At 41.0% G+C, this 25,489-nt stretch overlaps 1 protein-coding gene across 1 annotated transcript in view; it reads right to left on the bottom strand.

The window, feature by feature from the left end:
* PTPRB (protein tyrosine phosphatase receptor type B) overlaps positions 1 to 25,489 on the bottom strand; it is a gene marked incomplete at its 5' end in the record, with an annotated part of 106,182 nt that overhangs the window by 61,768 nt on the left and 18,925 nt on the right. The window contains 4 exons of the mRNA XM_084632536.1: positions 786 to 1,043; positions 1,421 to 1,699; positions 11,205 to 11,481; positions 20,023 to 20,264. Of these exons, the coding sequence (XP_084488662.1) occupies positions 786 to 1,043; positions 1,421 to 1,699; positions 11,205 to 11,481; positions 20,023 to 20,264 (1,056 nt within the window). The remainder of the gene's footprint in view (positions 1 to 785; positions 1,044 to 1,420; positions 1,700 to 11,204; positions 11,482 to 20,022; positions 20,265 to 25,489) is intronic.

Raw genomic sequence — 25,489 nt, 5'->3', positions numbered from 1 at the left:
TATACCCAAAGTGGCTCTACTAACATTGCTTACTGTAACATCACTGGATGATCAAATACACGAGTCACCTCCTTATTTTCATTGATTGTGCATGTTGAATGTAAAGGCTTATAATGGCACGCGCTGCTCAAGGTTATTGAAAGCCAGAGAGGTGTTAGCACAACAAAAGCTGTAGTTTGACTGGAGTTATTCCTGATTGACACCAGTGTAAGTGGGATCAAAATATGATCCTGTGTATTTTGACATTTCACCAGAAGAAAAGCAAACCAACAACTCTCACCTTGTTTTCTGCGAGGGCTGTTCTTAAACGTATCAAAAGTTACGAAGGTTCTTTTCTTCCTGTTTTGTTTTTCTAAAGTGACCGCTTTGACCTATGCTATTCCATGCAGATTTAAATAGTGGGTCACCATCTACTGTCATGCCATGTGCATAATTCCCAGTGAAGTCAACAGGAGTTTTCAGTGAGTCTCAAAGTCAGGATTTCTAACCCCCCAAAAATAATCTACAGAAATATTACCTCCAACTTCTCAGAAAACCACTAAACTCTGCAACTCAGATAATTAAGTTAAACCCCATACAATGCTATGAAAGAATGGGGCTGTATGCTGCCTAGATTCAGGCATGCAACATTCAATTGGGGTCAGCTGGAGCTCTGCCACACAGAGGGCAGAATTATGAACCTTAGTGTTCCGTTTAGGCCAGACCAAACAATTCCACTTCTTATTTTGAAATTCGCTATATTGCAGCCTCACAGTTTTCCTATGCGTTATTTATGATATCATTACCTGTCCTAACCAGTTTAAAGTTGTAGCTCTCTAGTCCTGCAGCTTCAGCTATGATAGTGAGATTATACAGGTGACCTGCTGTAAGTCCAAGAAAAGTGTAGGAGAGTAAGCGTTCCTCATGGTTGATCTCACGAACCGGTCCTTCTTTATCCAGTAATAGCAGCCTGTATCGATCCACATAACCAGAGCCAGGTAGCCATGAAACGTGGATAGTGTCTGTCTTGACACTGATCTGAATGTTTTGCACTGGGGATGGCACTGATGAAATAAAAAACATATGTTTTACAGGTAATGGTTTTCTTCACTATCTGAGCAAGATTGAACTGTTCAACTTTGCAAAGATTTTGAGTGTTTAGGGTTTGCCAAAAGCAAAACCAAAATTGATGGCCAAATTGGACCTGCCAACATTTCTCCATACTTAGAAGAGGTCTCTTAAAATTAATTAGAAATTCTTGGTTTACCTCTATTTATAACCAACCTGAACCATGTTAGGTTAATGAAGACTGATTACATGCATAACTTGCTATCTAGGAGAAATCCATATCTATACCCTTTTTGAAATGCATAACCTCAAAATGTGTGTAAAAATGCTCAGTAGCCTTATTTAGATGCACTACACATAAAACAGTTCTCACCAGTAGATCCGCTGATGTGAATTGCTGGGGTGCTTTTATTTCCAGCAACTGCAGTGATGATAACATTGTATTTGCTCCCAGGGGTTAGACTGGAAAAGGTCTCTTCTCTTCTTGAAATACCTCCTTGTATTGAGACATTCTGTATCTTTTTATTATTATGATCAGATAATTGTAGCTCATACCAGTCCACCTTTCCTGAGGATGGACTCCACGAGACCTGCAAGCTTGTGGAAGTAGTTTTTTCCTTATTAATTTCAAATTTAGCTGGTGGTAAGGGATCTGTAATTACAAATAACAGCAAAAATATTAATTTAGTTAGGTTTTAGAAGAGTTTTACAGGTTAGCTCAATCAACTCCAACAATTTCCAGTTTTTCATCATTCCACTGCAAATCTTTATTGAAAATTTTTCTTTATTCCATTTCCAAACGCCATGTTCACTGAAAACACAACTAATCTTCCTATGAATTGGCCCTGGAGAACCCAGATATATGTATAATATAGAAAAGCACATGCTTCAGTGTGTGTAAATAAAGAGTTTCAAAATCTGTTGACAACAAACCTATGGCATCACTATATTAGAAACAGCCCTGCAGTCAGAATGACTCAGGATAATGTAGTCTATAAATATTAGAGCATCAGTGACTAACTTTCAGGTGCTTATGCCAGATTATGAGGGTTTTTTAGTTGGATGCACAATACCAACACCACAAATAAATGCACAACATATTTCAGCATTCCTCGGCAGTTAAGTTGGACACAAAAGTGTGTATATTTAAAGTTCTTCAAGATAAAGGTACAATTTTAATTATGATAGTGTTTTAGTTTTTGCTATTGTCTTCAATCAGAATAAGCACCTTCTGACAATACATATCCACTCTTCTACTGGAAGGGTCTCCAATACCAGAAGTATTGTCCTACACATCAGGTCTAAACAACAACAACAAAAAACCCCAAAAAAGCTGTATATAAGCTTTTAGAATGTATACTTTAAAGGACTATTCTTTGATTAAGTAGTCATCTTGGGCCAAACTGTTTGAGAGAAAGCTTAAGCTCCAAAAATGATAGCAAGTATACTCCAAAATTTACAGACTTTTGATTATTTCATAGTTTCTTGTAACTAAAAGAAGTCATTATACACTGATGCACTAAAGCTCCCATTTGTATTTGATAACATGGTTACGTTATAATGAACAAAAAAGTACTAAAGTTGCAGAGTTAAGCACTCAAACGTTAGGAAGTGACTGAATTTAGTGCCCGTGCTGCCTTAATACAGCCTCCTTGTGCATCTATATACCTTGCCCAACGTAACACACAAAGAGTGTGGCAGAGCCAGACAGAGATCCCAGCTGTGCAGGATACTAGCACAGCATCTTAACCCCCTCAAAACCCATCCTTTTCCTTCTTCAACCCGCTGCTTCATTCACTGTGCACCCTGAGTAAAGCAGGGACCCTATAAAACAAACGGGCAACTTTGATTCAGGCATTTCCTAACTTTTGAGTGCCTGACTTTGCAAACTTAAATATTCTTTTAATGTAATTTCTTGTACGTAAACTTCTAAGTTTTTTTTTAAACCAACCCCCCCACCCGTGCATAAATTCCATCTAAACCACACTGACCCTTCCATAGGGGTCTGCTTCAGACTTGCAAATTATGCCCTTTCACTGGCACACAGGGTACAATGCGGGGGAGTGACCCTGAGGAGATTTCCTTACAGCAAGAATATCCTATGGCTAGTGTACATGTCCCTGTGGTGCTGTTTGGCACAGGTTAGTGCTAGGGCCGGGACCAGACAGGGGCATGATGGGTAGCAGCCAGAGCGTTCTGCACACAGGAAAGTCTGGGCTGTGGAGAAGCCTGGAGACAGCCTGGTAAGGCTGCTGTGAGTTAAAGCATCCTCCAAGGCTGCTCTTACCCGGGGGACACACAAGCTGCTAGAGTAGGTTAGAATCTGGGAGGCACAAAGGTGGTTTACAGTCACCTTCGCCCTCTCCATTGGGCCATAAGTTTTAGTGCAGCACAGAATGTGGCCCTGGATTTGATTTTCAACCTCTTCTGAAGTGAGCTTGTGCAACCTGTCAGTTACCCTATCTGTAAATTGGGGCGAAATGGTACTTGCTAGCCTCCTCAGGTGCGGGTGTGAGGCCTTGCTCAGTAATAAGGGCTGCGAAGAGCTGAGACTGTGATGTGTCCTGATGAAAGCTGGAGGCACGTATCATCCAGAACACATCACACAATCCACTGTCTACAGCCAAGCCCTAAGATACAACCGAACTTGCTCCAATCCCTCAGACAGAGACAAACCCCACAAGATCTTTATCAAACATTCTTAAAACTGCAATACCCACCTGGGGAAGTGAGGAAACAGATTGACAGAGTGAGACAGGTACCCAGAAGTCACCTATTACAGGACAGGCCCAACAAGGAAAACAACAGAACACCACTGGGCGTCACGTATAGCCCCCAGCTAAAACGTCTCCAGCACATCATCAATGATCTACAACCTATCCTGGAAAATGATCCCTTACTCTCCTACACCTTGGGAGGCAGGCCAGTCCTCGCTTACAGACAGCTCCCCAACCTGAAGCAAATACTCACCAGCAACTACATACCACACCACAGAAACACTAACCCAGGAACCAATCGCTGCAGCAAACCTCGTTGCCTACTCTGTCCCCATATCTACTCTAGTGATACCATCAGAGGACTCAACCACACCATCAGGGGCTCATTCACCTGCACGTCTACTAATGTGATATATGCCATCATGTGCCCTCTGCCATGTACATTGGCCAAACAGGACAGTCCCTATGTAAAAGAATAAATGGACACAAATCGGACATCAGGAATGGTAACATACAAAAGCCAGTAGGAGAACACTTCAATCTTCCTGGACATTCTATAACAGATTTGAACGTAGCTATACTTGAACAAAAAAACTTCAGAAACAGACTTCAAAGAGAAACAGCAGAACTAAATTCATTTGCAAATTTAACACCATTAATTTGGGCTTGAATAGGGACTGGGAGTGGCTGGCTCGTTACAAAAGCAGCTTTGCCTCTCCTGGAATTGACACCTCCTCATCTATTGTTGGGAGTGGACTACATCCACCCTGATTGAATTGGCCCTGTCAACACTGGTTCTCCACTTGTGAGGTAACTCCCTTCTCTTCATGTGTCAGAATATTTATGTCTGCATCTATAATTTTCACTCCATGCATCTGAAGAAATAGTTTTTACCCATGAAAGCCTATGCTCAAATAAATCTGTTAGTCTTTAAGGTGCCACTGGACTCCTTGTTGTTTTTGTGCATACAGACTAACACAGCTACCCGCGATACTTAATTATAAGACTTTGCTACCAGCTCCACCTATAATATATAATAATCCGTTAAAGACTATTATCTGGCAAATAGCAAGAATGTAAAATTATTCTTTGAAGGTGACTGGTTGAATTAGAAAAAATCACCCGTTAGGAGTCAAACAAATACTAGCATTATGTAAGGTAAGAGATGTAGGAAATTCTTAAGTGAAGAAGAACCATAGGTGATAAATGGAAGGATCTTTCATTCTTGCTGAAACAACATAATTAGGATTAGGCTGACTGATTGCAAAAGTAATCAACACTGTAATCATGTCTCTTATCAAATCATATCAAAGATAATAGCATATTATTATTTTACATGCTACAGTTTCTTCATAATGTACACTGTGCTGGGTGTGGAATTTAATTTCCAAAGTATATTTAAAAAAAAAAAAGTTGCGTGCCTAGAAGGTGAAGTTCAGAAATTCAAACTTTATCTAATCTATCTGGCCCAGAAAACAAAACACTCAGTCCTTTGTACATCCGTTAGAACAAAGGAACAATGAGATTGGGAAATGCCTGGGCTGAAAGAGCTCTGGCTGGAAACACACACTTAAAAAACCATTTACATTGTTATTATATTCTCTGCTGGCAACTGTCCCACACTGATATATCACAGAAATAAAAAATTTTCATGAAGATATTTTTATACTACTCTATAATGAACCAATGCCTTTGAATATATAAAAGAAATAAATCTAGGTGTTTAATTTTTTTTTAAATTCCACTACACTAATGTCTTAGTTGTTGTGAAATTTTTTAGTAAGAGTACTTACTGGACATGCACAGCCCTTGTATGTACATTTGATTAACAGACTAGTTATGGTTACAGCTGCAGATTCCCAAAGACATGATGGACTGTAATTATGGAAACATAATATATTATCCATGAGAAAGAAATAATCTAGGATGTGAGCACAGGTCTGAGAGCTGGGAACTCTCAAATTCCAATTTAACTCTCTCTCTGTTTCCGTTTCTATAAATCAGAGATAATACTTACCTACCACACAGGAATTTTGTGAAGATTAGTTCATGGGCCTGATCCTAGAGTCCTTAAATGATCAATTTCTTTGGGATGAGCTGCATAACGTTTTGCTTCTTGTGAGAGATGAAGCCCATATTCATGATGATAAAACCTTTATATCACACTACTCCAATATGTATTCTCTATTAATAATCTGTCTCTTGAGAGGATTATTATTTAATATTTGTAATGCTTACAGGCCTGACTATGTCAGGACCCCATTATGCTCAATGCTGTACAAGATACAGTAAATGACATTTGTCTCAAAGATCTCACAATTTATAGAATTACAAGGATGGTCCATCAATATCTGTGGAGTTTAAAAAAAATAAAGGGGTTTAGTCTTATCTCCAAATTGACTTGGAGTCTGACTGAGTTTATGAACTCTGTTGGTATATTACTAGGGTGAAAGAATTTTTACTTTGTTCAGTTCAAATACTTAACTTCAAAGTGGTTGCTAGCACAGGTGCCTGTATTTGTCAGTGGAACCAGTCTGAGTCAAGGCAGAAACAGTATCTACCAGTGTAGTATTTTAGGAGAATACCATAGAATCATAGAACTGGAAGGGACCTCGAGAGGTCATCTAGTCCAGTCCCCTACGCTCAAGGCAGGACTTAAGTATTATGTAAACCTTCCCTGACAGGTGTTTGTCCAACCTGCTCTAAAAATCTCCAATGATGGAGATTCCACAAGTTCCCTAGGCAATTTATTCCAGTGCTTATGTAACCCACACACCTCCTGGGTATGGTATTCTGTCCCATCTAGTGGCAGCGAGACCACTTAAAGAGAGAGATAAAATGAGTCTGCTCTACAGCCTTGGCTAACAGCCAGTTAGCTTTTAGCTTATGCTGTAAAGGCTCATGCGCTAAGCTCCAAAGGTCCCCGGTTTGATCCCGCCTGCCAATGACCAGGGTCTGTTGGCATTACACTTAATCACCCTGACAGTTAGGAAGTTTTTCCTAATGTCCAATCTAAACCACTTTTGCTGCAGTTTAAGCCCATTGCTTCTTGTCCTATCCTCAGACGTTAAGAACAACTTTTCTCCCTCCTCCTTGTAACAACCTTTTATGTACTTGCAAACTGTTATGTCCCCTCTCAGTCTTCTCTTTTCCAGACTAAACAAACCCAATTTTTTCAATCTTTCCTCATAGTCATGTTTTCTAGACCTTTAATCATTTGTGTTGCTCTTCTCCGGACTTTCTCCAATTTGTCTACATCCTTCCTGAAATGTGGTGCCCAGAACTGGACACAATACTCCAGTTGAGGCCTAATACCATGTTGTACAATGTATTAAAACCCCCTCTAATTATAGCTAAACCTAGTGTCTTTATGAATGAAAATATAAGAGTCAACTGAAAGTTTTAAATAATTTATTCAAAAACTAAGGAAATACCCAAATAAAAACTTCATTAAGATACCTTCAAGGTTCTAAAGACCAATTAATTACGTCTGGATTTTAAAATATGTATTTTCCCACAAATTTAACCATAATTTAGAACTAATGTAAAAGTGTTTTTTAAATAGGGCTGGATTCACAAAAGTACTTAGGCACCTAACTGCTACTTTTGGTGCCTAAATTCCAGAATCAGACCACAATGGGATTCACAAGCCCTCTGCTCAGCTATAGCTGAACCCTGTAGGCCTAAGCTCAAGCAACGCCTACGTTTTTGCAGTAAAAGTTCCACAGGTGCCCATGTTTCTGCTAGTGTGCAGAAAAGTTTCTGCTGCTCCCCTTTAGGTGTTCAGATGCCTAAGCCCCAGTGCGATGCACAAACCAGGGGAAGATAGGTGTTTCTCCATCTAATTGCCTATGGAGCCCAATGCAGTTATCTTGTGAATCTGGCTCTAATGTTCTAAGTAATGCCTTGAAGTCACTCAGAGGGACTACTCAGATGTAAAAAGTTAATCACGTGCACAAGTGTTTGCAGAATCAGGGCCTAAGTGTTTTTGTCTGAAAACATAAAATCCAATCCTACCACCTTTATCCATACAGTGGTCCTTATTCACATTTGAATAAGGGTTACAAGCCCCCTAGACACATATTTTGTCATCACAAATTTTAAAATATCAATAATATTGTCCGGAATATATATATGTAAATGTATATCTTGTATACTAGTTTATGTACTTTAAATACTACAGAACTGCCAATATAAATACTAAAATATGCCAAAGGCACAAACTTGATGCCTAATCACATCTGTAATTTTAGGTATACATTGCAGAATTTATCTGTAGAGCTCAGTTCTGATAAATTATCAGCATTTCCCCTCTCATTTTGTGCTCTCCAAAAATAGCACTACTATCAAAATGAAACAGCAATATATATAATATTTATGCCACTTTTTGGGGAGTAAAGACCAGTTGTAGAGGTTCAGATATTGTCTTTTCTAATTAATAATCTGTAGACTAAAGATTCTTCAGTAAACATCACCATGACAGACTTCACCTGAATGAACCTTTGTGGTATATTGGATCAATGTTCTACAAATTAATAGTCTTCAGTTGTCAAATTAAATGGCAATTTAGTAAACTCTTTTTTCTTGTTTAGAAAAAGCCCTGTCTTTTAACATATACAGTTTTTCATTTAATACATTAATGTATTAAATTACAGTATCTTGAAGTAATTTAAGAGTCTGAATTATACGCACAAAACCAAATCAAATTAATTTCCTCAATTTAAACCTTTTGCTTAGGAATTGCAGCATGTGTGGTATTTACTACACATTGATCTCACCTTAAATACCAAAGCAGAATGGAGCAAAATGAAGATAGAATGATTTTTTTTTAATTTTAGGGGTTTAAGTTGAACTTCAACATTATTTTAACTATCCTACCGCTTCATATTGTAAGTGTGAACATTTGACATTAAGGTACAGCATTAAGCAAAACGTCATGGGCAAAATGTAAACTCGGCATGAGAACCAGCCTATAAAAGCGTCAGCAGTACTGAACGTTCACAAGAAGTTATGTATGTGGTCTTTATAACACAGATTATTTTATATATATCTATATACACACTGGGCCTGATTCTGCTCCTATTAAAGTCAATGGGAGTTTTGCCTTTCAGTATAATCGGCCCCAAAAGGTCCCCTCACACAAACACACTCAGAGGTTAGTTTCCAAGAATAAATGCCTTTATAGATTCAGTTTCCATAACTTAGTTAACAAAAGTACTGACACTAGAAGTCAGTGAGAAAAAAGGGTGGAAAGTCTTCCAAAAAACTAGAGTAAAATGTTGCCCCTAGTGGAAATGAAGGAATAGCCTCTTTAAAAACTGTATATTACTATATATTAAAATGTACTGTATTTAATGTATGTATTCTTTTGCCTTGTTAAACCTTAACAAATCAAAGACATTAATTAAAACATTGTAAATAGTTACATTTGGCAGATAATTGTGTATTTCTATACATAATCCAAATTATGTAAATGACTTGACTACATTCAGGTGCTGGGTGATATTGCAAAGTAAATATTGCAGATAAAGCAACCTAAGTAGCTGCTTCCATAGGCAATTTTCACAATCTCCTTGAGAGATATGTATAAAAAACCCCTCTCTCCTTCTTGCTAACCTCTCTGCTATCCAAACCCAAACCTCACCTAGATCAAGGTAAACTAATTTAGAGGATTTCAGCTGTAAACTTTCATCAATCTTGTTACTTTGTATCCAACAGACATGTGATCATACAAATATTGTACACAGATCTGTTTCAATCATTCTGTCATTTTCTTATATTCTGTGAAAGGCTGTTTACCAAGATGGAAATCTGTCAAAAATGATATATATAAACCATTGTCTAAATTCAATATTATAATATAATCAAAACATTTTCCACTTATACAATATATAATCTCCTGTCTATGTTGCTATCTTTTGCTCATCTTCTATTCAAGGGCTATATAAAAAACCTTTACCATTCAACCAAGATTGTGATAGATACCTGCTACTTAGATAAGTTAATTTGTTATTTTTGCTTTTAAAGTATGACTCATCAATATTAAAAACAGTTGGAGCAATGCATGATATAGATTTAAATTGCTGTTACTATGGAAACCATTAGTTGTACCAAGCCCTACTAAAAATATTTCTCCCATTGAATATATGCCTATCACACTGGATTTGACTACACTAGACTGTTTTATCTTGAGTTAATTGATTGCCAATTAACTGAGGTTAGTTAACATTATTTGGAGAAGAGGCACAGTAATTGTGAAATAAAACAATGAGGATTAGAGAAAGTCAATTCTAAGTATTCATCTACTATCACCTTCAGACATAAACAAAGACCACCTTTAAAAATTGCAATGCCTCTCTATAGCTAAGATTTCAGGAAGGGATAAGGGAGGGGATCAGATGATAGAGGCTTTTATACTTTAACAACTCAGGTTTGCGGTCCTGTATTACCAACTAGCAGAAGGCTGTCAAATATTATATTTCAGCAGCTTTTTAAAAAAAGAACTATATGAAATTAAAACATCAGTATATGTAAGAAAGGGTCCAATATTTCTCCCACTGAAGTCAATAGTTTGGTGCAGTTCTTTGTTTTAAAGCTATAAATTGTTCCTACATAGGAAACCAACGACACTGCATTTGCAGAATATGGATAGAAAATATTTTAGTATATTTATAGCCAATTATGTTTCCAATACAATAAACCTATTGAAAACAACTGGTCTTTATGTAATACCACATGTATGCCCATGATTTGTATTTGTAGGAAATGTTGTACACACATTTTTATTTTATCTATAATCACAAGCAGTTTTATTTTAGGAAAAAGTATTAGCTTTGAACAGCTACCTGTCAGCTTTCACGGGCTGAAATTGGTCAAACTTATTTCCAGTAAAGTTATGCAGAGTAAAACAGTCAGTTATGCACTCTTGATAGGTTCAGTTAGTTTATAATGGAATAGTTGTGTTTTAAATGCAAGCAAATATGCTATGAACGGAGAATCTGTAACGTCTTTGAAGAGCATAAAGCATATTTTATGCTGCTATTTCAAAATAGATCTTCTGTTCTGTATTATAATCGTTTGAAGTCTATTTTTTAACAAAATAAACCCTTTAAACAGATCTAGACTATTCACAGTAAAATCTCCCTTCAAGCCCAGAGTGCTACTTTTCAGCAGCACTTACTGAGAGCAACTGGGAAGGAGTTAAAGCATGGGAATTCTACAGCCAGCCTGCTGCAAACGATATAGATTTAAAGTGCCTTTGGAAACAGAGTCAATAATCCTTTGGGACATCATCTGCCTTCTATTTTCCATCATCAAAGCAAGGTCAGGAAAATCAACCTCGAAATAAGATTGTGGGGGGAACAAACCGCCCCAAGCCCCCTTTCCTACGCTGCCAAAAAAAAGAAAAGTTTGCAGCACTTCTGCACCTGTCTCCCTTACCTGTTTGCAAGGAGATGTTCCTCGTTTCTGTGTCCGAGAGAGAGAAAATCCTGAGATGATACAAAGTCCCTGCTTCTAAGCCATTGTAGCTGCATTCGTAGGACTCGTTAGTCTTCTGGACGGGATGACACTCCGTGTGCGAGGCGTTGTCAGAGCTGCACGTCAGGGTGAAGTTGCAGAGATTCCCCAAACTGCTCCATCTGAGATAGACAGACCGGCTGGAGACCCTCCACTCCGTCAGGTTGATGGCGCATTTCACAGGCTCCCCATGGCCCTTCTGGAGAGGACAACACAGACCGCTGATTAGCCACAACGTGCCTTGACTTCTGCAGCACTCACCTTATTCCCTGAGTCGGTCTTGGGGCCATTGGGGTCGCTCACCAGGTGGGGAGACTTGCAACGTGAGTCAAGAAAAGGAGACATTGCCCCCGCTGCCCCTGGGGGGGGGGTGCTGCTGGTGAAGGCAGCAATGGAAATTCACCTGGGGGAGAGGTGGGCGAGTGGCAGGGGGCAGAGGGGAGTCTCTGAGCAGCAGGAAAGGGGGGTGCAGGTGAGTTGCTCTGGGATGGACTCAGTGAAGATGAAATGATGGGGGGGGGGGAACTGCGGGTTCCCCCTGGCGCCCCTTCCCCCCTCCTGGCAGCTCACCTTGATGAGGGCCAGCGCCATCCACAAGGAGACCCCAGCTGCCGAGCGCAGCATTGCCACCAGTGTTTTATTTGCAATAATCCTCGTAGTGGGGGGGTGGGGAGGGATAAAGAAGCGAAGTTGCCAAAAATGGGTCCTGGGTCGAGCCCCCCTCCCCCCCCCGGCTGGTGCGCGAGGGGCAGCCCTCTGCGGGGCAGGGCACTTGTCGCATGCGCTCAGGGGGGGCCCCGGGCTCCCTGAGGTTTCCTTCGGGCAGGGGGTGCGCAGGGGCTGCCCGCGGCCGGCTGCAGGCTCCGGGAGGAGGAGGAGGAGGAAGAGGCAGCTCGCCGCAGCACTTCCCACGCTGCCATGCTGACCCCGGCTGACTCTGCCTCAGCCCTGGCCGCCGACTTCCGCAATCAAAAGGCAATTTCCTTGCGTCCCTCTCCAGAGGCACAAGGGGGGGGGGGGGGCAGGAGCCAATGTCTGCGGCCGGCAGGGCGCCCAGGCCGGGCTGCCCCCTGTGCCCCCCTCAGCCTGCTCCAAGACTTTCACTTTCCTCCGCTCCTTCCTCCTGGTGCTAGGCTCAGCGCCTCTCGCTTCTCCCCCTTCACTTTCCTCTCCCCCAGCCCTCTTCCTTCCTATCTTCCTCCCTCATCTGCTTTCTCCCGGGGATCCGCTCCTATCCCGGGGCTATTTCTGACTCGGGAGCGACCAGATGCTCATTGCCCTGAGCTTCTCTCCCCCTCCCCACACCCATCGGAATCTCTTATGTAAACCGTCTCGTTTCACACTTGCCTCACCCCGGGTCCCATCCAGTTCACTTTCCCAGCCCCCCCCCCCCCCCGCGTTCTCCTTTGCCAACCTGGGCTTTACACAGATTGTGTTCAAACCTCCTTTCCCATCTGCCTAGAGACTGGGGGTGTCTCTGCAAAGTCATCATCTGGAGAGTGCAACTTTCTGGCTAAGTTTTTCAGCCCCTCCTTCATTCTCTCTGTGCCCCACAGTGTCATTTCAGCAGTGCCCAAGATTAAATAAGCAGCAGTCAACATACTCATTCGTTGTTTTTCTAGCATATTCAAACCAGTCTAATCTCTACCTGTAAAAACACACAAAAGAGTTCAAGGCTTTGTATGCCCTGGTATTTAATTTCTCCACAACTCCATGGATGGAGGAGTAATCAGTACATCAAAGAGGGTCAAGTTATCTCCGCTTCCCCCCCACACACACACTTTTGTCGTTGAAACAATCTCCTTCCCAGTTCCTGAATAGCTCTGAAACTAAAAATACACACCACAGAAAGCAAGAAAGTCTCCAGATTCTCAGGGAACAAAGAAAATGAATGTCATACACTAAAGAAGCAGAAGCAACAGCAGAACCCACCACTTCTCCTATTTACTCCCATTTCCTTTCATCTACATTTCAAGCCATAGTAAACAGGGGGTGGGAGAGGGGGGTAATGTACCTAGAATTTCAGAGTAGCAGCCGTGTTAGTCTGTATGAGCAAAAAGAAAAGGAGTACTAGTGGCACCTTAGAGACTAACCAATTTATTTGAGCATAATTTATTTATACTCAAATAAATTGGTTAGTCTCTAAGGTGCCACTAGTACTCCTTTTCTTTGTACCTAGAATTGTTTCACATCTTCAGTATCAGGATAGATAAGATAGAAGCAGATTGGGTAAATTTGGAGTTCACTAGAAAAGAAAAGTAGGCTTTTTTCCCCCTTTACACAGGATATATTATATTTCTGCATTTTCAGTACTATATAATGTACAAGGGTTTTAACTTTCATGATCAACAATTAAGCACATTTTTCAGCAGCATTGTTAGATTTTCTTCTGTGGGTACTGACATGAAAAAATGCAGTGAGTTAAAAATAGCTGTTTGTTAACCCTCTTGGAGGAAGGGGGGGCTGTTGGATATTTCTGTCTATTGTTAGAAATAAGTGATCAGTCTGATAAGCAAGATCCAACAGTGTGAAAAGACCAAGCTTCTAACAGTTTTACTCATGCTGAATAGTATCTTGGTCTCTGAGCCCACACTGAACTGTCTGAGTGTGGATTCCCACACCTGTGCAAAGCTCCATGGATTTCAGTGGGACTGTGTGCAGGGGTCCACTGATGCAAAGCTCAGTATTACGATCAACGCGTTATTCTGCACATCGTTCCACTGCAACAAATGTGGCAGAATCTGGCTCAAAATAAAGGACATAAACAATAAATTGAGCATCAACCCAAACACGGTATCATGCTGGATCAATTTCAGTGACATGTTTAAAAATTTTCCGTAACCACAACTATGTGATTCATAAGCTGTAGTGATACGATTAGTGTTATTTTTATGTATTATTTGTAGTATGGTAGTGCCAGGAACCTCAGTCACTGACCAGGACCCTATGGTGCTAGGCACTGTACAAAAACGGTACAAAATTATGGTCTTTGCTATTCTAAAGTGCTATTCTAAAGTGATAAACAGTAGTGTGATAGGTAACACACGGCATGTGTGTTAGAACAAAATAAATGTAGATCTGAAATGATAGCGGTATCTTGTTAAAATCCATTCAAGTTGAGTGATGTCAGTTGCTGCACTAGCCACTCAGACTTTCTGATATTACAAGATCATTTTTAGAAACAGTGAGGTGATAGTGCTCCCAAGAATGACAAAACATTATCAATATGGTCACCACACCTTCAGAGATCTATAAGCATAACATATCTGGAAAAAAAACTATAGGTCCCTATTTCAACATGTGCATGTTTAAAAGCACCTGTTTGTTTGGGTTTTTTTTTTTGAACTTGTGTAGATCACACATAGATCCTTCTGTAAATGCACCACGTTCAGAATCTTAAACTATAGCAAAGATGTACTTTAAAAATACAGGTTTCAGAGTAGCAGCCGTGTTAGTCTGTATTCGCAAAAAGAAAAGGAGTACTTGTGGCACCTTAGAGACTAACCCATTTATTTGAGCATAAGCTTTCGTGAGCTATAGCTCACTTCATCGGATGCATTCAGTGGAAAATACAGTGAGGAGATTTATATACACACAGAACATGAAAAAATGGGTGTTTATCATGCACACTATAAGGAGAGTGATCACTTAAGATGAGCTATTACCAGCAGGAGTGGGGGGGGGGGAAGAAAACCTTTTGTAGTGATAATCAAGGTGGGCCATTTCCAGCAGTTAACAAGAACATCTGAGGAACAGTGGTGGGGGGGGGCAATAAACAAGGGAAAATAGTTTTACTTTGTGTAATGACTCAACCACTCCCAGTCTCTATTCAAGCCTAAGTTAATTGTATCCAATTTGCAAATTAATTCCAATTCAGCAGTCTCTCCTTGGAGTCTGTTTTTGAAGTCTTTTTGTTGAAGAATAGCCACTTTTAGGTCAGAAATCGAGTGACCAGAGAGATTGAAGTGTTCTCCGACTGGTTTATGAATGTTATAATTCTTGATGTCGGATTTGTGTCCATGTATTCTTTTACGTAGAGACTGTCCAGTTTGACCAATGTACATGGCAGAGGGGATTATTGGTTTATTACATTGGTCAAACTGGACAGTCTTTACGTAAAAGAATACATGGACACAAATCCGACGTCAAGAATTATAACATTCATAAACCAGTCGGAGAACACTTCAATCTCTCTGGTCATAGAATCATAGAATATCAGGGTTGGAAGCAACCTCAAGAGGTCATCTAGTCCAACCCCCTGCTCAAAGCAGGACCGATCCCCGACTAAATCATCCCAGCCAGGGCTTTGTCAAACCTGATCTTAAAAACTTCTAGAGAAGGAGATTCCACTGAAAACATTCCAGTGTTTCACCACCCTCATAGTGAAAAACTTTTTCCTAAGATCCAACCTAAATCTCCCCCACTGCAACTTGAGACCATTACTCCTTGTTCTATCATCTGCTACCACTGAGAACAGTCTAGAGCCATCCTCTTTGGAACCCCCTTTCAGGTAGTTGAAAGCAGCTATCAAATCCCTCCTCATTCTTCTCTTCTGAAGACTAAACATCCCCAGTACCCTCAGCCTCTCCTCATAAGTCATGTGTTCCAGTCCCCTAATCATTTTTATTGCCCTCCGCTGGACTCTTTCCAATTTTTCCACATCCTTCTTGTAGTGTGGGGCTCAAAACTGGAAACAGTACTCCAGATGAGGCCTCACCAACATCGAATAGAGGGGAACGATCACGTCCCTCGATCTGCTGGCAATGCCCCTACTTATACATCCCAAAATGCCATTGGCCTTCTCAGCAACAAGGGCACACTGTTGACTCATATCCAACTTTTCGTCCACTGTCACCCCTAGGGCCTTTTCTGCAGAACTGCTGCCGAGCCATTTGGTCCCTAGTCTGTAGCGGTGCATTGGATTCTTCCGTCCTAAGTGCAGGACTCTGCACTTGTCCTTGTTGAACCTCATCAGATTTCTTTTGGCCCAATCCTCCAATTTGTCTAGGTCCCTCTGTATCCTATCCCTCCCCTCCAGCGTATCTACCACTCTTCCCAGTTTAGTGTCACTCGATTTCTGACCTAAAAGTGGCTATTCTTCAACAAAAAGACTTCAAAAACAGACTCCAAGGAGAGACTGCTGAATTGGAATTAATTTGCAAATTGGATACAATTAACTTAGGCTTGAATAGAGACTGGGAGTGGTTGAGTCATTACACAAAGTAAAACTATTTCCCCTTGTTTATTCCTCCCCCCCCCCCACTGTTCCTCAGACGTTCTTGTTAACTGCTGGAAATGGCCCACCTTGATTATCACTACAAAAGGTTTTCTCTCCCCCCCCCCCTCCTGCTGGTAATAGCTTATCTTAAGTAATCACTCTCCATACAGCGTGCATGATAAACACCCATTTTTTCATGTTCTGTGTGTATATAAATTTCCTAACCGTATTTTCCACTGAATGCATCCGATGAAGTGAGCTATAGCTCACGAAAGCTTATGCTCAAATAAATTGGTTAGTCTCTAAGGTGCCACAAGTACTCCTTTTCTTTTTAAAAATACATAAACTAAATATACATTTGGAATGAAAGAAGAAAAATCTGTGTTTGAGGAACATGGCAAACTTTTTTTGATCAAATTTGCAGGTACGTTTCTAGACAATCAACCCATTGCCCTTTCCTTTACCAATTGGTCTTAATGAAATCAGGAGAAGTTTCAGAGCTTCAACCAAATGTTGAATTTTACCTAAAAGGATTGAATTCTCCTGAAGAGGTTGTTTCCAACCAGAATAATTCAGTTGTATTGTGCTCTATGGCAAAAGAGAGCCAAATTTCAAAATTTCATCCTGGGAGATTCACAAGTAAGAGGATGCTGCTGCTTTTTCTGTGTTGTCCTTAAATTGAGAAGCAGTTCTTTTTTTATTGATTGACTGATTGATTGTTACTCCTGCAATTGAAAAGGCTTTAAAAGCCTCACCCTTCCTGTATTTTCATTGGAAAATAAGTATAGATTTGTGAACTTCCAGGAATCCTTCTGTATATTGCAGAGGACAGTGACACTCAAGGGTAAGGATTGCCAGAGATGTCTATCCCAACACTGGAATAAGGGATAGGATAGGCCACTGATGGTATTATATTTTAACAGAATAAACAGCATAATACCAAATAATTAATTCTAAGTTGGTACTGAACAGACACACTCTTAGTAAATCAGTAAGCATGGCCCTTAGCAGTTACTGAATCAGTCTGCTCAGCCAAGAATTTTATTTTTTTTTAAAAAAGCTGGAAGTGAGTTTTGGGAGTGCCCGGATGTGTGTCTAATAGCAGGCTCCAGTCTTTTTCAGACACTTTCCCAAGGTTTCCTGGCTTTTTTTTTGCTTTTTTTTTAAACACCAACTGTGCTCTCTCTCTTTTTTTAATCAGAAGGAAATGGGCTTTGCATAGCTTTTGTCACAGCTTTGAAAGTACAAGCTGCAGATTTACTTGCAACCCAGAGCTGCTCTAAACTAAACATTTTGTTTGATTCAAGTGCCGCCATTGTCCCCCCAAAATGGGTTTGTTCACAGGCAAACAACGTCAAGGCTTTTATTCTGTAAGCTATGGAGACTGGCCTGTGTTGGTACTGTTCACAGACATCATTGTGTTCCTAACAATGATATTACATACTTATATAGCTTTTTCTATTTTCAAAGCATTGTACAAACATTATACAATCCTTTAAACACCCATGGCAAGTGGACAAATAAATGTTTTAACCCCATTTTACAGACAGGGAAACTGAAAGACCAGCAGTTTAAGGCCAAAAATGTTAAACTTGTATGTCTAAAGCGAAGCACCTAAATTAAAGTGGCTTGATGTAGCTGGGAGCTGCAGGTGCTCAATACCTCCAAAAATTAGATCACTTTTATGTAAATGCTTAATATGGATTTAAGTGCTTCACTTTAGGCCTCTAGCCTTGAAAAATTTGACCTATGTGATTTGCTGAAGTCCACTGATGTGAATCATTGACAAAACCAGGACTAGAATTTAGGAATTCCTAGTTCACTAGATCATGATGTAGCCTGATTTTTCTAAAACTTTGATGGGGGTACTTTGTGGCAGTGTGGGGAGGCAGAGTGTAAGTTTGCTATTAACAACAAAAGATTTTGTGTAATATTTCGATTCAGAGTGAAGTTACCAGTAGGCCCTTAGCGTTCTAGTTGGAGTGCATGTACCTTAATGGTGTGTGTGAGACAGCTAGCTTGATGTATAATGTACATCTATTTCACTTGCATGAAACCTGAAAAATCAAATCATACCTGGGTGCAAAATCCTCCCTCAGCTCAGCACCAGACTGCGGGGTTGCAGTGCAGCAACTTTACCTCTTACTGCAGTTGCTCCAGCCTATATGCTGGGATAGCAGCTACAGCCTCTCTACACGTTTTGTGTGTGTTTGGATTCTGGATCTGCATAGTCCTGGCTCACATTGCTCCCCCGTCTACCTCCCGCGCTGCCCTCCGCACCAGCTTATGCAGAATGGGTGCAGAGATGCTCTTTGTGGCAAACCAGGGATGTAGAGGCCTCGCTTCGAGGCCTCTCCATCCACAGTCCATCCATTCCCCCCGCATGCCCCCACCCCCAGCAAAGCCTAGGTGGTGCTGACATCCTTGGGCAGGCCCACTGAATCAGGGTGAATGTCACCTTTACAGTGAAGACCATTGAATAAACAGAAAACTGTTATAGAGCACTCCGAACAGCTGCATGGTAGTAAGTTCTACTGGAATACATACAAAACTGGGCAGATACAAAGCACATTTCCCAGTCTCATCCAAAGTAATGCTGTCACCTAAAGTAATGACTAAACACTTTTATTTGCCCATTCCAACCTTTTAGCACAGAAAATATCCCATGGCAATAGAAGCAACATGGAATTGAAGGGATTTGAAACATCAGTATATCTGTAGCAGTGATATAACAAATTACATATCACATTCTTTAAACCTTACTGCCTGCACATAGCCAGATTTTTACAGATGATCTGCGTTTTTGCATCCACACACTGTGTTTTTCTCTTACAGTACTTGACTGTACCTTGCAGAGATGCACACAGAGGGAAGGGTGGAAGGCATCCTATAGAGTCCGCATGTGCACTGCTACATCCTTTTACAGGGTGAAACTTAGTACTCTTTGCTGGTTTTTCTGGCCTATGCATAAAAAGTCTGCCTCCTTCCCATCTCTGCTCTCCCCCTGTGGGTGAGTGGGCCCTAAGTGAAGCAAGGAAAGAGCAACCTCTGTGGTTCCCTGAGTACAGGGCTTGTAGTTTTGCCTAACACTTACGCAAGGTGGCAGTGAAAAAGTTCTTTACACCATCTCCACACTGCATATCCCCGACATAAGAGCCAGGCTGAATCTAGCTCACAATTATTTAAGTCATTCAGACATCACCCGCGTATACCTGAAAACCATGTATTTAACTCAACTACCTAAATTGCACATAGGATTACTTGCACCTGCAAAACAGCTGAAAATCAGACTCATAAGGTTGGAATAGCACTTTTCTTTTCAATAGAGATGGAACCACAGCTCACACAGCATGCCAACTGGAGAATCAGAAATAGCACCCTGTCCTCTGCCCGCTCAGCTGGACTGCACTTACTCTGAATATGTCCCCTGGCATTTTCAAGCTTCTTGTCAATTCATTTGACACAGATACGGAATGACTGAAAACCAGGCCCAGTATATTCCAATTAACTTGTCTGCCTTACCTCTTCTGTGGTACTGAAGTATTGATAGGGAGTTGCTGGAATCCAGGATTTCTCTGTTACTGCAGACAACTTCAGGGTCAGATAGAGTTTTTCATTAGTGTTTTTGTTGTAGTTTTCTGTAATGTTTCTGATGAAGATCTCTGTGCTACTCCTATGGAAATTCCCAGGACTAGATGTAATAGCATTAAAGGGAGAGGAGGTACTTCTACTGTTCTCCAAGATGCAGAAAATCCAGTGCAGATCTAAGATGAATAAAGGACAATAACTAAAATTAGCTTCATATTTGCTCATCATCCGTTCTTTCAACAGTAAAGACCCTGGAACCTGTTATACTGTAAGTAGTTTAGTTTAATATATATAGTTCTATAGCCTTGGAAACAGATGTTTTATAGACCTTTCGCTTACATGATTAGAATATTTGTGAAAACCATAGTAAAATAAAATTACTGGATCATTTAAGCCATCAATTTTAAGCAGAATTCCCCATTGATTCTGAGGAGGGAAATAATGCTTTAATTTTGATGGCATGATATGGCTTACAAAATTTTGCACTTATTTGAATGTATTGGATATCAAAAGATTCCAATTTCTTAGGGGAAACTAATTATTTGCATCACATTCCAGGCTAGAGTCTAATCTAATTTACAGTGATGTAAATGCAGAGGGACATAATTCAAGCTAATAAAGTTGCTTTAGTGTAAATGCAGCCTAAATATGGCCCTCTGTATCACAAGTGTGATGCTTGCATTTTACTTTTAATTCTTGCTTGAAAATAGTAGATCAAAGAATTCAAAACAACCTTGACAAATTGGAGAACTGTTTTGATTTAGACAAGATGAAATTCAATAAAGACAAGTGCAAAGTACTTCACCTACTAAGGAAAAATCAAATGAACAACTACAAACTGGGGAATAACTGACTAAGTGGTAGTACTGTTGAAAAGAATCTGATGGTGGATGAAAAATGGAACATGAGCCAACAATGTGATGCAGTTGCAAAAAAAAGGTGAGATTGGCCTGGGGGAAGCTCTCAGTGGCTTGAGCATTTGCCTGCTAAACCCAGGGTTGTAAGCTCTCTCCTTGAGGGGGCCCTTTAGGGATCTGGGGCAAAAATTGGGGATTGGTCCTGCTTTGAGCAGGGGGTTGGACTAGATGACTTCCTGAGGTCCCTTCCAACCCTGATATTCTATATTAATAGGAATGTTATTTCTAAGACATGGAAGTAATTTTCCCTCTCTGGTGAGGCCTCAGCTGGAGTCAGGGCTGTCCCTAAGAGGGTGCAGGGCCCGGGACTACCCCCTCATCTGCCCCCACTCCACCCCAAGCCCCCGCCTCACCTCTTCCTGCCCCTGCTCCATCCTGCCCCCATTCCACTCCTTCCTTCAAGCTCCAACCCCTCCTCTTTCTGGCTTCCGCTCCCTCCCCTGAGCGAGGCTGGGGCCAGGGTGCTTGCTGCTGCCGGCACAAGGCCCCCCGCTATTCCCCCAGGCTGCCCTGGATGCCATGTCCCCCTGAAGCACGCCTCCCCCCCCCCAAAGCGTGGGGCCCTGGGTGGTTGCCCCATCCTATGGACGGGATGGCTCTGGATGGAGTACTGTGTCCAGTTCTGGGCAGCGCACTTTAGGAAAGATGTGGACAAATTGGAGACATGCCAGAGCAGAGCAACAAAAATTAAAAAAAGCTTAGAAAACCTCACCTCTGAGGAAATGTTAAAAAAACTGGGCATGTTTAGTCTTCAGAAAAAAAGACTGAGGGGGGACTTGATAACAGTCTTCAAATATGTTAAGGGCTGTTACAAAGAGGATGGTGATCAATTGTTCTGTATCAAGGGGGATTTAGGTTTGATACTAGGAAAACTTTTCTAACTATAAGGTTAGTTAAGTTCTGGAATAGGCTTCAAAGGGATGTAGTGGAATTCCTATCATTGGAGGTTTTTAAGAACAGGTTGGACAAACACTTGTCAGGGATGGTCTAGGTTTACTTGATTCTGCTTCAGTACAGGGGGCTGGGCTCAATGTCCTCTCAAGGTCCTTTCCAGCTCCACATTTCAGAGATTCGATGATCGTTTAAAACATTTCCATGTGTACTATTATACCAGTTCTGTCCAGAGAGCAAACGACCCTTGGCTGCTGTCTTTTCAAGGTTCTGATAACAATTATATGAGTTAGCTGAACCATTTGCAAATTTGTACCACTGGTTTGTGTTTTTAGTCACGTATCCTTTAGAGAATGCCAAAGTTACAATTAGCATGCAGGAAAGATTTTACTGCACATTTTTCCTCCACATTTTCATGTCTCTTCCTCCCCACTGATATGTATTTAATATCCTTTCTCTGTGGCCAGTAGGGCAGGGTTCAATCTGTGGTGGACTCTCCATCTAGGAGCACCACATTTAGGCTGGGCACTTGGAACTGCTCACCGTCTTCTCCCAGAGAACTGAATCACCATGTCTAGCCTTTACTAGCCTAAAGCCTATGATACTTTTCCTGTCTTTGAACCAGGGTCTTGCACATGACAGAACTTTGTTTTGGTGCTGCACCACTGGGTTGGTTGCCACTTAGAACAATTTTAGCTCACAGGCCTTCTAAAAAGATTTAATAACTGGGTTAGATGTAGCAGAAAACTTCCAGTATGATTATTTAGCATGTAATTATGATGTCTTAGCATGCCAACCTATGTTTACTCCTCTACCAAAAGGATCAGTTGGTGAACTTTCCTCCTAAAATGCATATAACTTTTCTCATATGTTAACTTGCCTATTTAATGCTACTGATAAACTAAAACTTTGCATGCTTTTATTTACATCCAGGAATATAACCAAAATATATAAGACATATGTTTCTGTAAGTTACACTTTAATGAACATGTTTCCTCATCCGAACAACACAGTATGTTAGCCCAGTATATATCATCTGAGCCCTTTCAGAGGTATTTTTCAGATGAATATATAACCATACTACTGTATGTATTTCCCCTTTTTTATCTAATTTTGCTCTTCTATGAACAAAAATTTCTAAGTCTCTATTAAATCACAAAAATGTTGATCAAATATTTTACAAAATCTAGGTGCTAAGGCCAATACTGCGGGTCTAATTCTGCTCTCTCTTACACTGGTATAAGGCTGGATTAACTCCACTGAAATCGCTGATGGAACTGGGAGAGCAGCATTTAACCTAAAGTCTGCTCCAGTGGTGCAAAACAGCCAGGATGCTGTTTTAATAGGATATCTGGAGAATCCCCTGGTGCATGTGTGGAGCCCATGTAGCGCTCAGTCTACACTACACAGCTTTTACCAGAGGGGAGAGAGAGGGTGTGGCTAGAGCATCACTGTGCTCTCACTGTCCTCAGTTGCAAGGAGGGCCCCTTGGGGCCATAGAAATGTAGCATTTCTCTGAAACTTCTCTGAGTTACTCCAAAGACTAGACTAGCTGGCAAAAAGGTTGCTTAAAGACAATGGGAGCTACCACGTGCTCAGCAGCACTTTTGAAAATCAGGCCACTTGATCTGGTGCCTAAATATGGATTTAGAAGCCTAACTTAAAGCACCCATTTTTGAAAATCTTGGCCTCAGCCAAGTCATGTATAGCTAAATAGCAATGATTGCAGCAGGAAATAGTTTGCATTGCATTGCCAGCTGGGTTTTAGGTAAGCTTCAACTCCATAAAAGGGCAGGTCCTGACACTAGAGCCACACATAACAGCATTCAGCAGGCAGGGGACTAGTAGCTGCGACCATGCAGAGGAGACAGAACTTGATAGACCGAAAGGACTGTAGAGCAGGTGTTTCGCAGAAATACTCCCTCACCTCTGCGAGAAGTTAAATTGAACACAGAATCACACATATGATAGTCATGCTGGAGGTCAAGGTCAGTACTACTGTGGGTTTCTAGCCAAAGGACCCTTCTAGTCAACATAAGATTGACCACAGGAGCCAGTCAGTTACCTTTCACTATATAAATCAGTCTCTTATTCTATTTTCAGGAGTACTGCTCAGTATAGACCTACTCCGCCGCACACTGAAATTGATGGTAGCTTTGCACTGACTTCAATAAAAACAGAATCAGACCTAATATTATTTTTCCAAGGGAGCAGCACCACTGTCCTGATACAAGGATTCCTGGTCCATCTTAAACAGAAGGTATTTGTTAAAGAAAACTACCCATCGTAGACACAAACAGATGTCCACACAGCTTGAGTTCCAGCGTTGTATCTCTTTTTGACCAGGAAGCATCCACCTGCTTAGAAATCTATACAGCACACAGAGAGCTCTAGGGTAGGCTTTTCAAAGGTGTTCAGCATTGTTCTAATTCACTGGTTCTCAAACTTTTGTATTGGTGACCCCTTTCACAGATTTCAGAGTAGCAGCTGTGTTAGTCTGTATCCCCAAAAAGAAAAGGAGGACTTGTGGCACCTTAGAGACTAACCAATTTATTTGAGCATAAGCTTTTTTGAGCTACAGCTCACTTCATCAGATGCATTCAGTGGAAAATACAGTGAGGAGATTTATATACACAGAGAACGTGAAACAATGGATTTTACCATACACATTGTAAGGACAGTGATAAGGTAAGGTGAGCTATTACCAGCAGGAAAGCGGGGGGAGGAGGGGGACCTTTTGTAGTGATAATCAAGGTGGGCCATTTCCAGCAGTTGACAAGAACGTCTGAGGAACAGTGTGTGTGTGTGTGGGGGGGAATAAACATGGGGAAATAGTTTTACTTTGTGTAATGACCCACCCACTCCCAGTCTCTATTCAAGCCTAAGTTAATTGTATCCAGTTTGCAAATTAATTCCAATTCAGCAGTCTCTTGTTGGAGTCTGTTTCTGAAGTTTTTTTGTTGAAGAATTGTCACTTTTAGGTCTGTAATCGAGTGACCAAAGAAATTGAAGTGTTCTCCGACTGGTTTTTGAATGTTATAATTCTTGACATCTGATTTGTGTCCATTTATTCTTTTACGTAGAGACTGTCCAGTTTGGCCAATGTACATGGCAGAGGGGCATTGCTGGCACATGATGGCATCTATCACATTGGTGGATGTGCAGGTGAACGAGCCTCTGATAGTGTGGCTGATGTGATTAGGCCCTATGATGGTGTCCCCTGAATAGATATGTGGACACAGTTGGCAACGGGCTCACTGTATTTTACACAGCATGCATCTGATGAAGTGAGCTGTAGCTCACGGAAGCTTATGCTCATATAAATTCGTTAGTCTCTAAGGTGCCACAAGTCCTCCTTCCCTTTCACAGAGTAAGCCTCTGAATGCGACCTCCCTTATAAATTAAAAACACTTTTAAAATATATTTAACACCATTATAAATGCTGGAGGCAAAGTGGGGTTTGGAGTGGAGGCTGACAGCTCGTGACTCCCCATGTAATAACCTCGTGACCCCCAGTTTGAAAACCCTTGTTCTAACTGTTCCCATTGAAATCAATGGAAAAACTCTCACTGACTTCAATGGGAACAATCAGG

The sequence above is a fragment of the Lepidochelys olivacea genome (genome assembly GCF_965140295.1).
Source record: "Lepidochelys olivacea isolate rLepOli2 genome assembly, chromosome: 1".
NCBI lineage: Eukaryota > Metazoa > Chordata > Testudines > Cheloniidae > Lepidochelys > Lepidochelys olivacea.
The sequence above is the reverse complement of the archived record's forward strand: the minus strand, read 5'-3'. Positions and strand labels throughout refer to the sequence as shown.